An 18,096-nucleotide genomic window follows, 5' to 3' on the forward strand; every position below is an offset into this window, starting at 1 on the left:
GTGCCGAAGGGGAATTTGGCACGACAAGCAGCTTATCCGCACGACACATGGATGGCTGTGGAATTGACGTTTTCCCCTGTTGCTGATATTGGAGGAAACGTAAACAGGCAACCTAGAGGAGAACATTGCTTTTTCTCTAATTCTCTCCCCAGCCAATACATGGTTTAGAGACTTCTTGCAAATCAGAAATACTTGCGCATGGTCTTGTGCTTAAAAGCATATCCAAACCACAAATGAATACATTTTCTAAAATACAGATAATAGACTGAGGGCTCAGGAAAATACGGTTTTAGGTGAATGTCTGCTGGAAACAGGAAAGCTGTGTGGCAACAAATTCTTTGGGGAACGCACAGCTCTTCTTGATGCACAGGGGATCAAGCAAAATTACAAGACAGGGAAAACCAGCGATGCGTCTTGAGAGGTTAAACACAGAAGCCTGATTGCTCTTCTCAGTTGCCCCCATCCTACTTTGTGAACTCAGTGTTTGAGAAGCGGTTATTTGTGACTTGTACTGAGATGAGCAGGAGGATAAGTCTGTGAAATTACTGAATGAAAAACAACCACTTTATGTAGCATGTGCAACCCAAATGATTTAGTACAACAAACTCAGTACACGTTTAAAGTATCATGAAAATAGTGTCTTTAATATACAGTTTATATACTTACAATACACGGTTTAAATTTGTTCATATACATTACAGGGATATTTATTTGCACCTGGTTTAAATAATAATCTGCCTTCAGCCTTTTACACAAAAGCCCAAAACAGCACAGAATTCCACAAAAACCATGCTTTGTTTTATAACGGAAATGTACTAAGCTGAAGTTTTGGGGCTTTCTCTCTCTTTTCTTTTTGTTCTTTTTTTTTTTTTTTTTTCTTTCCCAAATGTTCCTTTTTTTGACCTACCCAAAGTGAATCTAAAGAACTAAGAACTAACAGATAATTTTAATATAATTCAGAAGATTGTCCAAGTCAAGAGAATCACTCTGCAGATTTTTGCTCTGAAAATTTGGTTATTATGCACAGAAACGGTAAAGTCTGAGCAACTTCCAGATTATTAGAAGCTTAAGACATAACAAAGAAAGAGTCATTTATTGCTAGGTCTCGACAAGGGGCCTGAATTTCCTTACTGCCCTGACATCCCTAACACCGCAAATAAAATGGACAACCCCTTGCTTCGGTTAAGATTTCATTGGTACCTTCCAGTTCGCACGTGGGAACGCTGCAGCTTGCAGAGCATCAAAGAGACAAGCCAGGAGAGCAGGGCTAAGCCCTTGTCCTTCCCCAGGTGGCTGGTGCTTGGATTTTAGGCAGCCTGGCCCACGGGCACCCCACTGAGCACATACAGCCTCTGCTCTCCCCCTGCACGCAAGGAACTGGTGCCAGCAGGCTTTGTGCAGCGGGGAGGCAGTCGAGGAGTTGATTCAAGAAGACAGAGGAGAAAACACTTCAAGTATTTACAGACAGAATGGAAATATGCTGTTTTTGAAACAGTATTGCTATTTACACTGTTTTTCTTGAAACTGTTGTGGAATAAAGTCAATTAAAATGGCAAATAAAACTGTTGTTTTGCAAAAAAAAAAAAAAGTGTGATACACATTTATTTCAAACCCTTGCTTCTAGCTGTAAGAACACCTCAGAGTATATTTTCCTTCTAATTTTGATGGACCAAATGTTTTCTGTCTCTAAATTTCTAGCCGTAGGCAATTTGCACAATACAGCAAGAATGCAAATAGGCATTTTGAGTTGATGTCAATATAACTTTGGTTAGCCAGACAGGCAGCAATACGAAGAATCTTAATCCTAGGCACAAGTGTTTAAAGGAAACAAGCATTTCCCCTCAAATTTTCTCCCCGTCCCTTCCCTTGCCCATTGTGTTTCCACTCCAGAAAAGCCCCTTTGCTAGAATCTAGCTTTTGCAGCTGAAGGCAACATCAGTACTTGTGCCGCAAGAATGTTGCATAGAAAGGATGTGTTTCCTGGTGTGGGATAAAGAGACATCTCCTGACATAACAACGGGCCAGAATTTTTGCTACCAAAACCCCCAGACAAACAAGAACCCTGACAGTAACACACAACTTCAGACACCACTAACGAAATAAGCACCAGAGGCCTTGCATTTATTTAAAAGGAGGAAAGAAATCCGAAGTTAGGACTGGCCTATTTTAGCAGGGCGTCTCTGAAACATAAGGGTTCTTCAGCCCACTGTGGCGTGACAAGCTTTCTCTGAACACAATGGCTACACCTCTACTAGCAGACAAAACGGGCCAGAGCCCACTTTTGGACCCCGAGGACACCCAGCACAGCTCCCTACAACCTGGTTGAACTCCACACTCTCCAAAGCAGGACTCGCCCCCAGGGAGCAGTGACTGCCAGCCCCGGGGCTGTGCTGCCCAGGATCACCCCGTGCGTGGGCTGCTTGGCTCGCACCAAAGCCGTGCAGGAGCCCACGTCAGCACCTCAACAGCGAGCGGCTGCCACGAGGGTACCGCTCGGGTTATTGGCGCAGATGTAAGCCAGGAGCACTGCTGGTCTTTGAGGCGAGTTACAGACCACTTGGATGGCTAGGGACAGAGCTTGTACCACTTGCCAGTGACAAACTGGAGTCTTTAATACAGTTACGAACTTGTGTTCAGAGCACAGACCTGGCTGAGTGCGTTATTCAGGTTAAACACCAACGGGGCCACAACCTGCATCTTGTTTAGGCTCAAAACGCGTCAGTAACTTGCATGAGTGCACAAATCGTTAAATGTCTCTAAAATCACAACGAGCGCCCTTAAAGGCACGTGAGGAACAAGGAAGCAGACCGGCTACAAGCACCACAATGCGACCAACACTAAAATCAGCGAAGGCAAGTCCGATCAAACATGGAGTGCTGTCTCCTCTACTCGCATCAGCTGGTGGAAAGTCCGTACCACAGGGATACTCCTCAGAGCCTGCAGATCTTTCTAACCACAGTGGGAACACTGAAGCGCCTTTCCATCTTGAAGTACCGTAAGTAGTGCTGCATTTTGTACCTTTTATAGGTTGAGGTCTCCAGGTTTTACACCCCACCTCTATAAAGAGACTGCATGTTTCTCTGCCATGGCCTGAAGGACTCCTCTGCTCCTCTCCCGTTTCACAAGTGTCACCTTCTCCTTAATGCCAGGGACTTGCTGTGGGACTGATGTGGTTACATCGGTCTGCTGTATTCAGGCTACCTTTTACAGTACCAAAGGCACCAGAACAGAAGCTTCAGTCCTGCCTGGGCATTTGTGCAGGTGGCTCGATGCTGCAGTCCCATCATTCACACAACACATTTAGGTTGGGAACACCTAAATCGCTTTAAAAGGTTTGGAAAGTTAAGGTGATGGGCTGCTCAGGGCCACAGTAAAGGTCAAATGCTAACACACTATGCATAAAAATAAGTATGCAGTGCCAAGCCAGAACAAGACTGCTGGGAGGACATCGATAGCAAGTGTGCACCTAGAGGTTTCAGCTGTAGTTGTGTACCTTGCAGCTGCTTCTGAAATTGTGGTACACTTTTGTGCCTTTCTACAGGCCAGCTTTATTTTGGTCTATGGATACAGGATGTCAATGCAGCAAACTCATGAATGCGGATTCCACCAGGCTCTTTTTTTTTTTTTTTCAAGAAAAAAACGTCCTAAGCAGGCGAGCACAGATAATGATAGGTAACCATCTGTAGCCAAGGATCACTGTTTTCTCAGGGATGACAACTTCCTGAGGCCATTTGAAGTATTTAATATTATCAAGACTACAATCCCAGAGAGAGAGAGCTTTTACTTTTTTACCCAGAATTAACAAGCCAAGGAAAACAGAGGTACCCGGTATTTAAAATCTGGCCCCTTCGGATTTGAATGTTCATTTGACATAGTGAGGGTTAAAAAAACAGTCGACTTTAACTTGCATGTGCCTACCAACAAGCACACACAACAGAACAGTACTTGAATTTGACTTAGTCTTAATTGCAGTTAAAATATTTTAGGACACTAATTAAAAAGCATCCAGAAAAAGCTATCGATCCGTTGCTAAAAGTCAATACATTAACAAAAAGATTAAGATTATGAACTCTTGGGGTTTTTCTATTGGGATAGATTTTGGCTCACTGCCTCCTGGTACCCACATCCAGTTGCGCTTTATTCTCTGCTTGGGAACTGGTGGTTTGCATTATTGCAAGACAAATGATGCATCCTGGCTTCGGCATGGAGACATGACATGAAATTTGCCCAGGCAACAGAAAGCTCCACTTGTTCCACATTTGTTTTAATGAGTCCGTATAATTGAGAAAACAGGCAAAATGAGACTGTCTTTTTTGTCCCTGCACTCTATTTTCTCTTGACGCTCCCACTACGTGCCCTGGAAGGAAGAGAGATTCTTTGTCCTTCCAAACAAGAAAGGCAGGTGATGGTGTCACCCCAGTCAGGGCTCTGATCTGCAGCGGGTGAAGGAGCCAGAGCAAGGTGAAGCTGCTCCAGCTTCCCTGGCTCTGACCCCTGAGGACCCGGGACATGCAGCTGCAGAAGACGGACTCTACAGACTTTCCTGAGGGCCTCCACAAATCCTTGCCTTCAGCACTACAAAGGCAGGGGATCCGCAGGGGATCCTGGGGTTCTGAGGTTATTTAGACATGTTTCTGAGAGCTCTGCCAACCACAGGATGTCAGCAACAGATTATCAAAAGTCAATCCTATTTCTAGCCTTCTGCACGTAAATTCAGAAGGTCTCCAGGGGCAGCCTCATACCCCCTTTCCGTGTCTGCCCTCACTTCTGACTGCTGCTTCTGTGTGGCACCAACAGACAAATTTTTGCATCTGGGCAATTGAGTTAGCACGTCTTAATGATGCTACAGTCCTTCCACTTTGACACCCATGTTCTCCCAGTCCACTGCAAGTAAGACAGGTGAACATCACAAGCATTTCCCGAGGCATGGCCCAAGCTCTCACTTGGCCCCCTCTTATCAGCGTGGCACGTACTGCTTCTGTTCCTTCCTACCTCACCAACGTTTTATTTCAAAGGCATCCTACAGGAGTACTATCACCTTCCCACACAGATCCGACTCCAGGAATAGCACGGCAGCATGGAGCACATTTTCAGATGGTCGTAACAGCAGCAGAGGAAACGTAACAGGTTTCCTTTGGCCAGAGCAAGACAAATGGAAGGGCCGCGCTAACAGGCTCCTCTGATGGATGTGCTGGCAGCTGCGAGGGGCAGGGTCTGCTGGGAAGGGTCTGTGCAGGGGACTGCCTTTCCCATGAGAAAGCTGCACAACCCGAAGTCGTGCTGCTGACTGCAGCCATCTGACTACAAAAGCAACTTTTGAAATCCACAGGTCATAAACTTTTAATTGGCCAGGGCAGAGTGGCTCAGTAGGAAAATCCCCCTTCTCCCTCCCCTTTGGGCACTGAGCTAAGCAAGACTTTTCTTTTTAAACATTTAACTCTTTTTGTTCAAAGTAACATGGAAAACATACCCACATTACAGGTAGTCAGGAAGATACTGTTAATAAAAATATGCTGCAAGAGTAGTGTATTAGTGGCACTTCACAGCAATTCTTAACATTTTCAGATGTAGTGTCAAAATCATGTTTTTGTATATCTGAACATGCTTTTTGTTAACAGAAAAGGAAAAAAGTCACAGCATGTTGCCAAATATTATTTGAACAGAAATAATCCCGTAAGAAATACATTTTTTTGCAGTTAACACAAAACTGTAAACTGGATTGGTATGTGTCTTTCAGCATCAAATTGTTCAGTAATAAATACGAGTAAGTCTTAACAGACTACAGAGTAAGTTCCCTTAGTGTCCAGTTTTTAGCAGCTGTTGAATGTTCAGGGATGCACAAGGCACACCTCTGCAGATTCTCTACCTTTATTATTGACATACAAAAAAAAAAAAATCCGTTCACCACTCAAAAACTTTTATCTGCATAGTAAGAATTTTTCCACTACTATTTACAGGAAGGGCTTTTAGTGCAAAAAACAGGAAGTGATGTATGAGCTGAAGTGCATCTAGCACATCTCGTACAGTTCCACTAAAAACTAGTCAGCATCACATCTTGGGCCGCCAGCCGTTAATGAACTGCAGTATTTTCTTCACCTGCAATTTGCTTAGTTTAAAGTCTTCTGACAGGATTTCTTCTGTAAGCTGAACCAGTAAATTGCCATCAATCTTCTCTGTAACAAAAAATGATATGACATCTTCTGACAGACCAATGAACCTCAGCGATTTAGACACTTCCTCTATGGAGAGTCCAGAAAGGTCTGTGGGTGGCTGCCAGGGAGAACCATCCCCACAAGACCTTGGTGCTAACTGGAGGTGGAGGGGAGACGAGAAAGGATAGGACACAGAGAATGTATCCTGCATGCCCTTTTTAACGAGATACTGATCTTCCAAGAGGTCCGGAGAACCAGTTTTCGATTCCTCCTCAGCACCATCTATTTTTAGTGGCAAGGGACCCATGTCTGTAACTGGTTTCTCTTCGCTCGGCTTCGGTGCCCGAGGAGGTAAGGCAGGACATGAATGACTCTGCTTTGTGTTGCTGACTCCCAGAGTTTTCTCATCAGTGCAGTCTAGAGAGTAACTTGCTGACTTTGGACAGCTGGAGATGGTGTTAGTGAGCTCTGCTGGGGTCAGCTGGGAGTACCCCGCAGGGAGCTCACACCCATCGAAGTCAAAAGTCAAAGGTGCTGGACAGTTTCTCTTTGGCGTGCCTGGAGTCTTCTGTCTGGGGTAACTGTAGCTCCTGCTTGGATCGAGCAGGAAATCGCTCCTATTCAGGCCCTCCGCAGTTCCCGAAAAATGGTTTGGCCAAGATAACCTAGAAGGCAGAGCTTCAGTTGAAGGGCTTCCAAAAGGCATCGTGTTCTCAGGCTCTTTGGATTCGGTTTTCATCATGGTACAAGGGTAGCAGGAAACAGGTGTGCTGCTCTCGGCTGGGTTCGCGTTGTCGCTCTCTGTGACATTGCTTTAGGAACAAAGCAGAAAGGTTGTAGTTAGCACAAAAGAAAAAAAAAGTGGCATTTGAATAAATTTATAAATCATCTGACAAAACCAGAGGGTGGCTGTCACAAGGAAAGAGTCTTTTTTCCTCCGGCAAAATGTTTCGGATTGGAATTAACAATACGTTTGAATTCCACGCTGACAGTTCTTTTACTCTTCCTACAAGCCTGACAAGATGCTGATGTACCCAAAAGCCTCATGAGGAAGACTCATGTCTTGCTTCTTAGAGCTCAGAAAAAAAAAAAAGATATCTCAATTCAGTTTTGTGTCATCTCCCAAATATTCAGTTTTTCCTCTGCTGAACTCCTGAGGGATATCAGCACGGTAAAGGAACAGCCTCATGTATACTAGAAGATTTTCTAATCCTGCATTTTGTATTTATACACTGCAGATGTGTCGCAGTAGGCAAAAGTTCGCAAAAGGGGCAGGTTACCATTGCGCTAGACACAAGCTTGATTGACATAAGAGATGACCTGTGTTTTGGGGCCAGTATTTTCATTTGGAATTGTACCTGCTACAGTACAGTAACACAGAGTACATCATTGTTTATTGCCAAAGGAAGACTTTTACCTGGAAGGCTAAGTAGACCTAGCTGCATTTGTTGAAATACCAGTCTTTAAGCTTAACCCACAGTAACTTGTTTGTCCTCATCTTTAAAAAGTCATGACAAAGAAACACTTGCTTTTCAAAGGCACCTAAAGAAAGTCAGCCTGACCTACTTCCAGGCAGTAAATTAAGCTCAGCCTGTCCAAGGAAACTGATGGTTTATATCCAAGTTTTCCCAAAAGACTTAGATGCTAACAGAAGCATGCAATCCGTAACCAAAAGCAAATGTTTGCTGCTTTTATGCCACTTTCTAAAAGAGAGTCTGAAGGATTTGGTTGATCTTTGGAATTCTGGCCGATTAAGCCAAGAACACCACAAAACCAATTAACAGACTTATAAAATCCTTACCTAACACAAAAGAGGGAAAACAACAGTTGAAATAATTGTTTTAATTACTCACCTCTCTCTCCTGGAAACTAATTACTGAAGAAATAAACTAGGCAACTATTCTGTGACAGCTCAATGAAAACTGCTTGAAGAGGGCAGCAGCTTTCAAAAAAGAGCATGGTTTTGAATAGATTGCCACAGCTTTCCGAGGGTGAAAGAGGAAGCCAACCTGGACTTGCCCAGCTCAAATGCAAAGGACAGACGCATAAAAGCAGATCTAATCTTCATCACCGGAAAATCAGTCATTAAACTCAGCTCTACCATAGGCAGTTTCCCTCCCTAACCACCTGTTCTCCACTCCATGCTCTCCAAACTTTTCCCTTTTTCCTGCACAAGGCTGCCAGTTAAAGCAGTTGAACATTAAGAATAGACCTTTTTAAAAACTCTTAACAAGGATACGCCATCCACTGGTCATATCTGGCATTTAAAGGCCAGTTGGTGTAACATACACATTCAAGGGCATTTTTTCACAGATCTAGGTGTTGGGCTGTTCAATTCAGAGTAGACAGTCAATGAGGTGTTATAAACAACTAACCATACAGAGGAATTAAAATGATTGATCCTGCTTCTGTTCTCTAATCCGATATTAGAAATTGGAACATTTAATGATTTAAAAGATTAATGGAATTATGGAAAACTGATGAAGTAACATTTTCAAAGTGCTTCCTTACTCTTACTCATCCTCTACCAGAATTAACCCACTGGGACTCAATGCCAAAGGATGCAAGAGAAACCTAAAATTTACAGGCATTTTAATAGGTCAATAAGGAGAAATCATATTGTTCTTGTTTGTTGAGAATACTGGCTGCAACCCTTCATGATCTAGAGAATAAGATCACTGATCAAAATGGCAAGACTTGAAAAGCAACTTCACCAGCAATCTGGTTTCTCCACACGGTGCCTATTTTCTAGCAGCTTCCTCTGCAGCACTAGGTCAATGCCACCAAAACGGAGATATCTGGACTGGACCCAAGCTGCAGATGAACTTAATACAAATTTTGTGAAATCCCAGGCAAATAATATCACCTGCGTTCCTGTGAAACTACACCTCTCACTGTTTTTCTGGTTTCTTGGGAGGCAGACGTATTGTTAGCTATGAGGAGAGAAAACAGCATTTGGTGGGCCCCAAATTCTGGGAGGTCTTGTGCTCAACCTCCTGTGGAGGAGACCTTGACAGAACTACCCAACAGGCTTTCATAAAAATAAATGAGTAGCCTTGATCTAGAGTGATCATTGCCAGATACACAACACTAAGCTGCAAATATGCAGTATGGCTTAGAAAGGCAATTCCAGTATAAGTTGTTATACCAATTGCATCTAGACTAAAACGATTGCAGTGGCATTTCTGATCAATTCATAATAGTCGGACAGGCATTATCTTTGTACTCTCTTAGAAACAAAACCGAAGAGGTACCAAAACTAATGGCAGCAACACATTCAAGTCAAGAAGGAGGTGAGGCTTCAAAAGGCATACACACTTCCTCAAGGCAAAGGAAGAACACTGCATTGCTAAAAAAGATATGCCATGTAATTCAAAATCCACCCTCAATTTTCGACTAGCCTGAGTGGATTTTCCAGTCTGTGGTTTAAGTTTGTGCTGAAGTGGGTTTGATCTACAGGCTGCCTGGCTGCATTTTGTGTTACCTCACTTTGCAGTCAGTGGTGTCTGCTGACCTCTCCGTTCTCCATCACACCCACCTGTAGGTTCACATATAGTTGGCACAAAACATTTCCTGATCACCATGCCCCTCTGTGCCCCCAGTTAGCAAGAGCTGGTTGCACTGGATGCATATAGGACTGAATTTCCTCCTGAAAACCACCTTTGAGTTAATCTGGTTGCAAGATTCATGCCACTCAAGAAACATACATAACCGTAAAGTATTTTCCACTCAAATAGTCTCTGCCATTGTATGGTGAGATTACCTATAGCAGCATGTGCAGGCATTTAATATAAATTGCTACGTCGTATGTAATAAACCATAGTTTCTGTTGGAGCTCTGCTTCCTCTTCATTCTTTAGAAGTAATGTGATAGGACAACCCATTTCAAGAAAAGTCAGCAACTCTGACTCAGTGCCTTTCTAAACAAGTGCCTTCAAGAAGATTACAGCAGCTTCAATACTGCTACATGTAACTTTCTCAAAATGCCAAGTGCTAGCATGGGGCTCTCACGGCTCACACACATACATGTTGTGCAGTCCTGAAGAATAGTAGGACAGGGTAGGGCTGGGAGAGCGGGTCTGTTGTCGTGCAGGTTTGACTGTGCGAGGAGGGATGGAAGGGCTGGTGGAGGATGGCTTTGAACTCCGTGGTGGGACAGGGGGAGCATTCAGGAGCCTGCATTCCTCTTTCACCTGTACAAAAGAAGAACACGTAAGTAAGCAGCCAGAAAATCTGGGCAACAGCACTCTCAGCCAGATGAAACACATCTGGTTCAGGCTTATTCCACGAAAGGAAATAATTAAAAAGGGAGGGGAAAAGAAAAATGATGCTAAGTATATACATTTGCAACAGTATGTGGCTGTCATAAGGAAGACCAAAAGAATGCCTTATTACCAGTAGAGCTATTAACAATCCTTCTGGGGTACTTTGAAGTAGCTTGATATCCACTCATTTAAAAAGCAGCAGCAATGAAACTATATAAAAAAACCTTCCAGTAACATACAAAACCAGACAGACTGTTCCAGATATTTTACATTCTGTAAGAAGCAATTCATTAAGCTTAAATTCTATTAGTGTTGTTTATTTAGATGTAATAAACCAAGCTTACGTAATGAAAAGATCTCAGCAGACTCTGATGTTTCCTGACTTACTTCACCAGCGATACCCAGCCATCCAGCTCTGGGATAACTCCCTGCAGCCCTCCCCAAGGACTAGCACACGCATCATGTACTTAACAGATGTACCCAGGACACAGTTATCTGCAGGAGAGCACTAAAACAGACTTGTTCTTGGTGGCCATTCTCACTTCTTGCTGCTGCTACTTGCCCTTTGCTCCTTGTGAGAGTGCTGTTGTGGTTGGGCTGCTCCTCCCTTCCCATGCGCCGCCCAGCAGAGGCCACAGCACCACCAGTTGTGCTCCCTGTCCTTGGCATACTTTCACGGCACACTTCTAATGCCAGACCTGATGTAGCAGGTGTGTGGAGCTGCTTTTCACTATGTAAATTATATATAGATATATATAAAAAAAGCACACCATACAACAAAAACAAAAAAAAGTCCCTTTTTCTTTGCCCTCCTCTGTGTGTATAAATGATGAGTTCAAACTGGGAGACTGCAATGTTCCAGTTATTTGGATGCTGGGATTCAAATTTGGAGCTTCAGTCCTTCTGCCGTTGCCAAAGAGGTCCAGGATAAGGTTAACTACAAACTGTACAAGGTAAAAGGTGTGGAGTGGAAAAGGCTGCTCAAATAAGGCACCCGAAAGGATTTCAAGCGGAAGGACCTCTTGTTGCCAGCCACATTTCCAGACCACACGAACCTTGCTTCTAGGATCAGGGTAGCAGTGGACAGCTTTGGTAAAGCAAACAAAATGGATTAGGGACTACAAGGACTTTTGCTGAAAAGCTGTATAAAGCAAAAACTACTCATGAGTTGCATTATGAAAATACCGCAGGTCTTCAGTCTACATTTCTTCAGAAATGACTAATATTAAACACTAGGGACAGAGCCAACAGGTCTACTTATTGTAGCCAGCTAACTTTCCAGCTCGAAACACACGACCGGAGCACCATTTATATAAAATTTAGTTTTGTCCTGCACAGGGAGGAGCAAAATGCCAGGATCTATCCCCACAATAGAAACGATGAAGACCTTAATCTTATCAGGACGTATCAAGGAGAGCAACTTTACTTAGCAGGACTAGAGGTGCGTGAGGGTACTGAGAATTAGGCTGCCAGGCCAGCATTTTGAGGACTCACCGCCTCCCCCAGGCAGCAGCAGATCTCCACGGTCTCCTTGGTTGACATCATCTCAGATGCCCCAGAATGGGGAAATTCTCTTTGTGTTGGAAAGTTAAAGTTTATTTTTAAATTTAACAACGCTGCAGAACTAAAAGTTATCTTAGCAGTTCTGCAACACATAATTAGCAATTAAAGTGATTTAATTTATTTAAAAACAAAATAAATGCGGAACCTTTTGCAATCCACTTCAGTGCTTTCAGAATGCAACAACCCGTTTAGTACTTAAGTAAAATGGAAAATCGGGGACTGGGACATTGTAGTACATTTTTCCCTAATTCAGAACAAGACAAAATTAGAGGAACTGCCTGACAACAAAAAATACTGAAATAAATCTTGCTCTAAGGGTTCTTATTTGCTCTTTCAAGAAAAAAGAAAAAGAATCAATTTTATTCATGTTTGTTATTGAATTCAGGCATAAAACTCTTCAACCATTTTAGTGCTGTGCCCCAAGGATGCCTAAGGACTATTTTTTTTCTTTCCCCAAGTCAGACTAGGCAAAATTAATACTGCATGCTATCGAATATGTGCCCATGGGGTTACAGAGACCATTCAGGGGAGCTCTCGGAGCACAGCGGATGGTCAAGAGGTTAAAGAAATTCTCTCCTGGGAAGACTGCTGGCATTCAGAGGTACTGGCAGAGCGAACTATGCCAAGCTCCTCCGCTGACCTAGATTGCAGATCAGAACTGGGCCGTAAATAATACCAGTTTGCAGTCCCAGTTGGTCCCTGTCACAAGACTGCGATTACAGCTGCCAGGCACAGCTCTCGGGAAAGGCAGCAGAGGAATGAAAAGGAGATTTTGCAGATTAAAACGACAAGAGCAAGGGGAAGCTTCGCAGGAGATCCGCGCTTGCAGGGTCCAAACGAGAAGTAAGGACACCGAGGAGGGAGAGGAGGGGAAGGGCGTCAGGGTGACAGGACGACTGCCTGGGTGACTGCTGTTACTACAAAGAATCACTCTTTCACCCAGCAGCACTCGATGCCACGCAGCTGCCAGATACAGATAAAGTGCATGTGCAACGAGAGCCCCGGGACTTTCACTCCCAGCCTCCAACGCTCCTTTCGGCGGAGGTCCCGGTGATGGTGACCCGTCCCGACGGTGCAAGGTGCCGCAAGGATTTTAGGCAGCACTGCAGCTCGTCTCATCCTCCTGGGTGCCACAAGCCCCAAAGGAGCAGCCCGGGTGACCCCCCCGCTGCTGGCACCGCCGTGACGCAGCGCAGTGTGCCTCGCCTGCAGGAGCGTGAACCTCCGGCACGCTCCAGCCCGGACACGCCGTAAGTCCATCAGGAAAACAGCCTCTGGTTTTATGCAGATTAGTGCTCTGGGACTGCAGCAATTGATGATTTACAGGCCCGAATTCAGAGGGCATTTTCGTTCTCTCTTCCCCCTTCATGCCGCTTTGATTTTCTGAAAGGTATTTCAGAAATCAGACCGCCTCACCCTGCAGGTGAGGAGAAAGACAGAAGGGCTCCTGAAACACCTGAACCTCCTTTTCTCCTACAAACAGCTCCTGCTCACATATTTTAAATTTAGTGCATTGCAAAAATACAATTGCCTGCCAACCTTTATAGAGAAACGCTATGGAATATCATTCTGGAGGGAGTGATGACTAAACCTCATGTTCACCAGCAGCTACCGAGATCTACTTATTCTATAAATACCCTGCAAGGAAAGCGTGCAAGCATCTTGTTGGCCCCAGCCCCCTGATGAACTCGGTCTGTCACTGATACTCACTCCAACGCCGTCCCAGGAAGCCACAGAACTGATTCTAAATTATTATCCCATCTACAGAGGTGCGATTCTTATTTTATTTTACGAGGTTACGCCCCTGCCCACCTCTAAATGCCATTTAACGGCGTTAGCAGAAATCAGTTCTCCCGCATGGCTAGGAAATTGTGCTGAAATTGCTGACAGCACTCATGCCCATCACCTCAGCTTTGGTAAGACAGACATGACAAAAACGCACGAGACAGGCGTGTACCCCAAATGCCACCCCGTGTCCCCAGAAGAGCTCGCTGTGCTGCGAGCCGCCGGCCTTCCTCCGCGCCCTCCTCTCTGCTCCTCGGCCCTGGCCCCGTCGCTCCTGCGGCCTCGCGCCGAAGCGGGTCAGCTCGCAGAGACCAGCGGGGAAGTAATTGTTTTCCAGATCCAGACCTGGCTCCCTGCCCAGGCACAGGAGTGCCAGAGCCAGCGCAAAACAGAAGCCAGGACCATGAGGCTGGGAAAGGAGGAGGAGGAGGAGGGTGGGATCAGCCCCGTGGCGGTTCACATCAGCGCAGGCTGCCGGGGAACCTCGTCCTGACACGGTGCAAGAGGGCACTTCTCCAAAACCATCTGGACAAAGCTTCGGCTCATACCTGACCTCGAAGGCAAGGAAGCGCTCTTGGGCTCCAGCACTCAGATATAACACCTAAATGCTCTTTGTGCTAAGGAGATGTAGTGTCTTGACTTCCCTGTCTTTGCTGAAGCTGCTGCGGTTGCTTTCTGGGGAAGTTTTGAAGGGCTGCAGCTGTGCTTTCCCCACCTGTGCTGGCAGTTGTGCCTCCCCTCTCCTCACCGCGCCTCCCCAGCGGCTGCATAGCCCGGTGGTGGGAGCAGCACGTTCGTTCACCAAAAGCTAACCCAGCACAAAGAAATAAAACGCAGTTTTCAACCAGATCAGGTTTTCAGCGGGGCTGTGACCTGCCTCATGATGGAAAGGCTGCTGCCAGCACTGCCGAGACGGTGAGATTGCAACGGCAGAGGGATGGGGTCACCACGGTGTGCTGCAGTGTGGTGTGGCCCAGCTTATTGTGCAGCCATAGTTTTGGAAATACTGTGAAATTTGCAAGTGGGATTTTTTCTTTATTTAAACGCCATCAAAAAAAAATGCAAAATCGATTTACTGATTTGTCAAATAATAGCATCTGTCAAGATTCACTTGATCTAGGTGTGTATCATTTAATCTTGCTAAAGATCCCTAGACACTCTTTTCTGGGTGAAGTTTTCTTCCCCCTTTTTTTTTTTTCTTTTAAAATAATGTGTAGGACTGTATCAAGGGACCATGCAACAGGTGGATTTTCCACCAAGCCCACATAAGCTCCTATAGGTACAACATTTTTTTTTAATTTTTGCCACTCCAAAACATCTCAGGTTTGGAAAAGTGATTTCTCCCAGGTTTTCATTAGGAACCCTTGGTCAGGAAATGCGTTCTGTTTAAAATTGAGTCTTCTATAAGGCTAATTTCTGAACTCCGCAGAGTTCCTATTTAAACATATTTTCCTTCAATAAACACTACAGAGTGATTACGTTAGCTCTGTTTTGGTAAAGTGTAGTTGAGGATAATGACACTTAATATTCCCTCAAATTTAGCAAGGAAGACAATCTCTCATTAACAAACATTGCAAATCTGTAAAAATTCTAGCTGTCATTACAGCCTGTTAATCAAAGATGGACACACTAAGGTAACCTGTGGCAGTTCCAAGTGGGTTCATGTCCCACACACATGTTCACGTCCCACACTTCAGCCAGGGAAAATATGAGAAAACACAGAACACACGTGGAGAGATGATGTTGAAAGCAAGGGAAGGAAGTGACCTAAAAATTCTTAGATCCTGTTTGTAGGAGCAAAAAAGCAGTAAATATCACCTGGTAGTATCAGGATTAAACTACAAGATCACTTATATTAAATATAATCTGATTTTTTTTAGGACTTACAGTTGGTTGGAGATTGCACACCTCTTACCATTTCCTTGCCCTGCATGTGCCCCCCCACCCCACTGAAGTCTTCCCTAAAGAATTCCCAAGCAAACATTTATCTGCTGGAAAAGAAACAAACCGACATAAACCACCCTGACTTACTGCTTCAGATTTGGGAGGCACTGGAGGTGGAGGTAGGGAAACATCCGAAGACTTTGTTGTTGCTCCGACGGTCCCAGGCACAGGAAGAGATGCAGTGCCACACTTTGATCGGAAAGACCCTCTGTAATTGTCACATTTGCTCTTCTCACTTAGCGAGCGAATGAGAGGCTGCTCTCCAGGCTTTCCAGAGCCTTGGTCCAACCACAGCTCTTCGTAAGGAAGTTCTGGTTTCGTAGGCAGAAACATCGATTCCTCGCTAACCTCAGGAAAAAGATAGTCGCTGCTACTGTCCCCAGAATCCTGGTACTGAAGAGCATCGTGAGAAAAGAGGGCCCACTCGTTACACAGATCCCTGCAGCCGTGCAGGTTTACCTCGCTGTTGCCGTGCAGGTTGTTCCCGTAGACGCACACCGACAGCCGGTGGAAGGACTGCGTGAGCTCGTCCCGCGCGTAGCTGAGCGAGTTGGGCACGTGAGCGTGCCCGCTGCACCGGCTTTTCTTCGGGCTCTTGCAGTCTTCGTTCCAGTCAGCTTTCACATCGCGCACGGCACGGGAATACTCGTCTATGTCGAACTGTTCCTGGCATATATTAAACCAGTGCTGGATGAGGGATTCGTGCCACAGCTCCCCCTTCACAAGACTGTCAGGTAGGGTAAATTTTGGAAGCGTCAAGTGCAAGGGAAAATGCATGGGAATAATTTTGTTGCCACGAAGCACGCAACAAACCACCACAGTCTTGGTCTGAATGTTGACAAACTTGTACCTGTGCCCTTCCCGGATAAAATGCAGGTCGTAAGGGTTTCTCGGTGTCGGACTCGGCACAGTCACGTTAACAGGCAGCCTGGTTTTTTCTACTATATTGCGAATTGTGTGCTCACCTTCTTGCATCTGCACCTCCAGCGGGCTGCGGGTGCTGAACTTGCCCTTACACTGGAACGGGAGACTGATGCTTTCATTGGTCCTGTGGTTCATGCAGATGAGGCAGGGCATTTTGCCTCTGCCGAGCTTGCTAATTGAATTAAGCTTCCCAATTTTTTTGAAGATGGTGTTGAGTCGGGACTTCTCCTTAGAAGATTTTGCATAAAGGATTTCTGCTTGCCCCATTAAAGTCAGCTCATCCCCAGTACTAAGGGTAATGTTGTAAACTTCAGTGTCTTCGTTGCATTCACCTGAAGCCACCTGCAAAATAGCAATAAAAAGTTGTTTTTCCCTCACTGAAGACAATATTCCAAATCATATCAAACCTATTAAGGCTGGACTTAGGAGAAACTAATTTCATTTGAACAGCTGAGCAGTCAAGTGTGAGGCGTTTAACCCAAAGCTTGGCCAAGTAACTTTTTTATTGTTTTACACGTTCTTCCATCTTAGTTGAGGAGAAGCAGCCACCTGGAACTGTCAAAGAAGGCATGAGAACAAACACAACCAACTTCTAAAGAAAAGACAAATCCCAGCAATTCAAATTCATTTATGTCACACAGCTTTGAGAGAGCCTGTCTGGATTCACTTGCGTATCTTTTTCCACCCCCCTTGTTTTTGCTGTAACTTATTTGCCAGGCTCTTGAGGGAAGCAAACATTTTTCTTCCACCGTCTTCAGCTCCCTGAGGAGCAGAGAAGGTGATCTCATCATTACGGATGAAGCATATCCCTTTGATATAATCTCTTCCAGGCTAGGGCGAATGACAGATGACATCTAGTCCCTGAAGGAGAAGTGAAAGATATTGGTTCTATCCCACAGGCCTAACTCCCCCTCTGCCTTGCTCTTCCAGTCATACACTTCCATACACTTCCTTCCTCATTTTTTGATCATAATTACAATTTAAGAGATTAAACAACATATGCACAGCCATGTGTGTGCATTTCTACTATGGAAATTGTACTGGAAAGGAAAAAAAAAGCGAAACAGATGTCCAAGGCTCATTTGCTCCTGAAGTTATTTCCTTAACACTGGAATAACTCTTCATGCACAAGATTGCTCTGCTTCCTATTTGAGTGGCTTAATGTGAAAGGCCTTTTTCAGGGACCTAACAGAACTCGCCCAGCTCTTCCTCAGCAGCAGCAGATGCTTGACCATAAAGGAAGGTGCATCAGATAAGTACTACTGGCCTGTTACAGACTGTTTAATTCAGGAATACTGACCGTATTAAAAAAAACTGCAAATGCAAAAAAAACAAGGTAGAAAAATAAGGTAACACAGGTAAATAAGATAACATATTCCTTCCTCATCTACACAGCCACTAGAGACTTGATGTAGCTGCGTGAAGTTCAAATTCCAGCCTTCAGAATTGGATGTCATCACAGCA

At 44.7% G+C, this 18,096-nt stretch overlaps 1 protein-coding gene across 3 annotated transcripts in view; it reads right to left on the bottom strand.

Moving 5' to 3' along the window:
• Window positions 1-616: 616 nt before the first annotated feature.
• Window positions 617-18,096, bottom strand: part of GAREM1 (GRB2 associated regulator of MAPK1 subtype 1) — a 103,778-nt gene continuing 86,298 nt past the window's right edge. For all 3 annotated transcript variants that reach the window (XM_048049375.2, XM_048049377.2, XM_013184934.3), the window contains 3 exons: window positions 15,796-16,974; window positions 10,178-10,344; window positions 617-6,964 (listed from right to left, as the gene is read on the bottom strand). In XM_048049375.2, coding sequence (XP_047905332.1) covers window positions 6,049-6,964; window positions 10,178-10,344; window positions 15,796-16,974 — 2,262 coding nt within the window. In that variant the 3' untranslated portion in view covers window positions 617-6,048. The remainder of the gene's footprint in view (window positions 6,965-10,177; window positions 10,345-15,795; window positions 16,975-18,096) is intronic.

Source organism: Anser cygnoides, chromosome 2 (assembly GCF_040182565.1).
Source record: "Anser cygnoides isolate HZ-2024a breed goose chromosome 2, Taihu_goose_T2T_genome, whole genome shotgun sequence".
Lineage (NCBI taxonomy): Eukaryota > Metazoa > Chordata > Aves > Anseriformes > Anatidae > Anser > Anser cygnoides.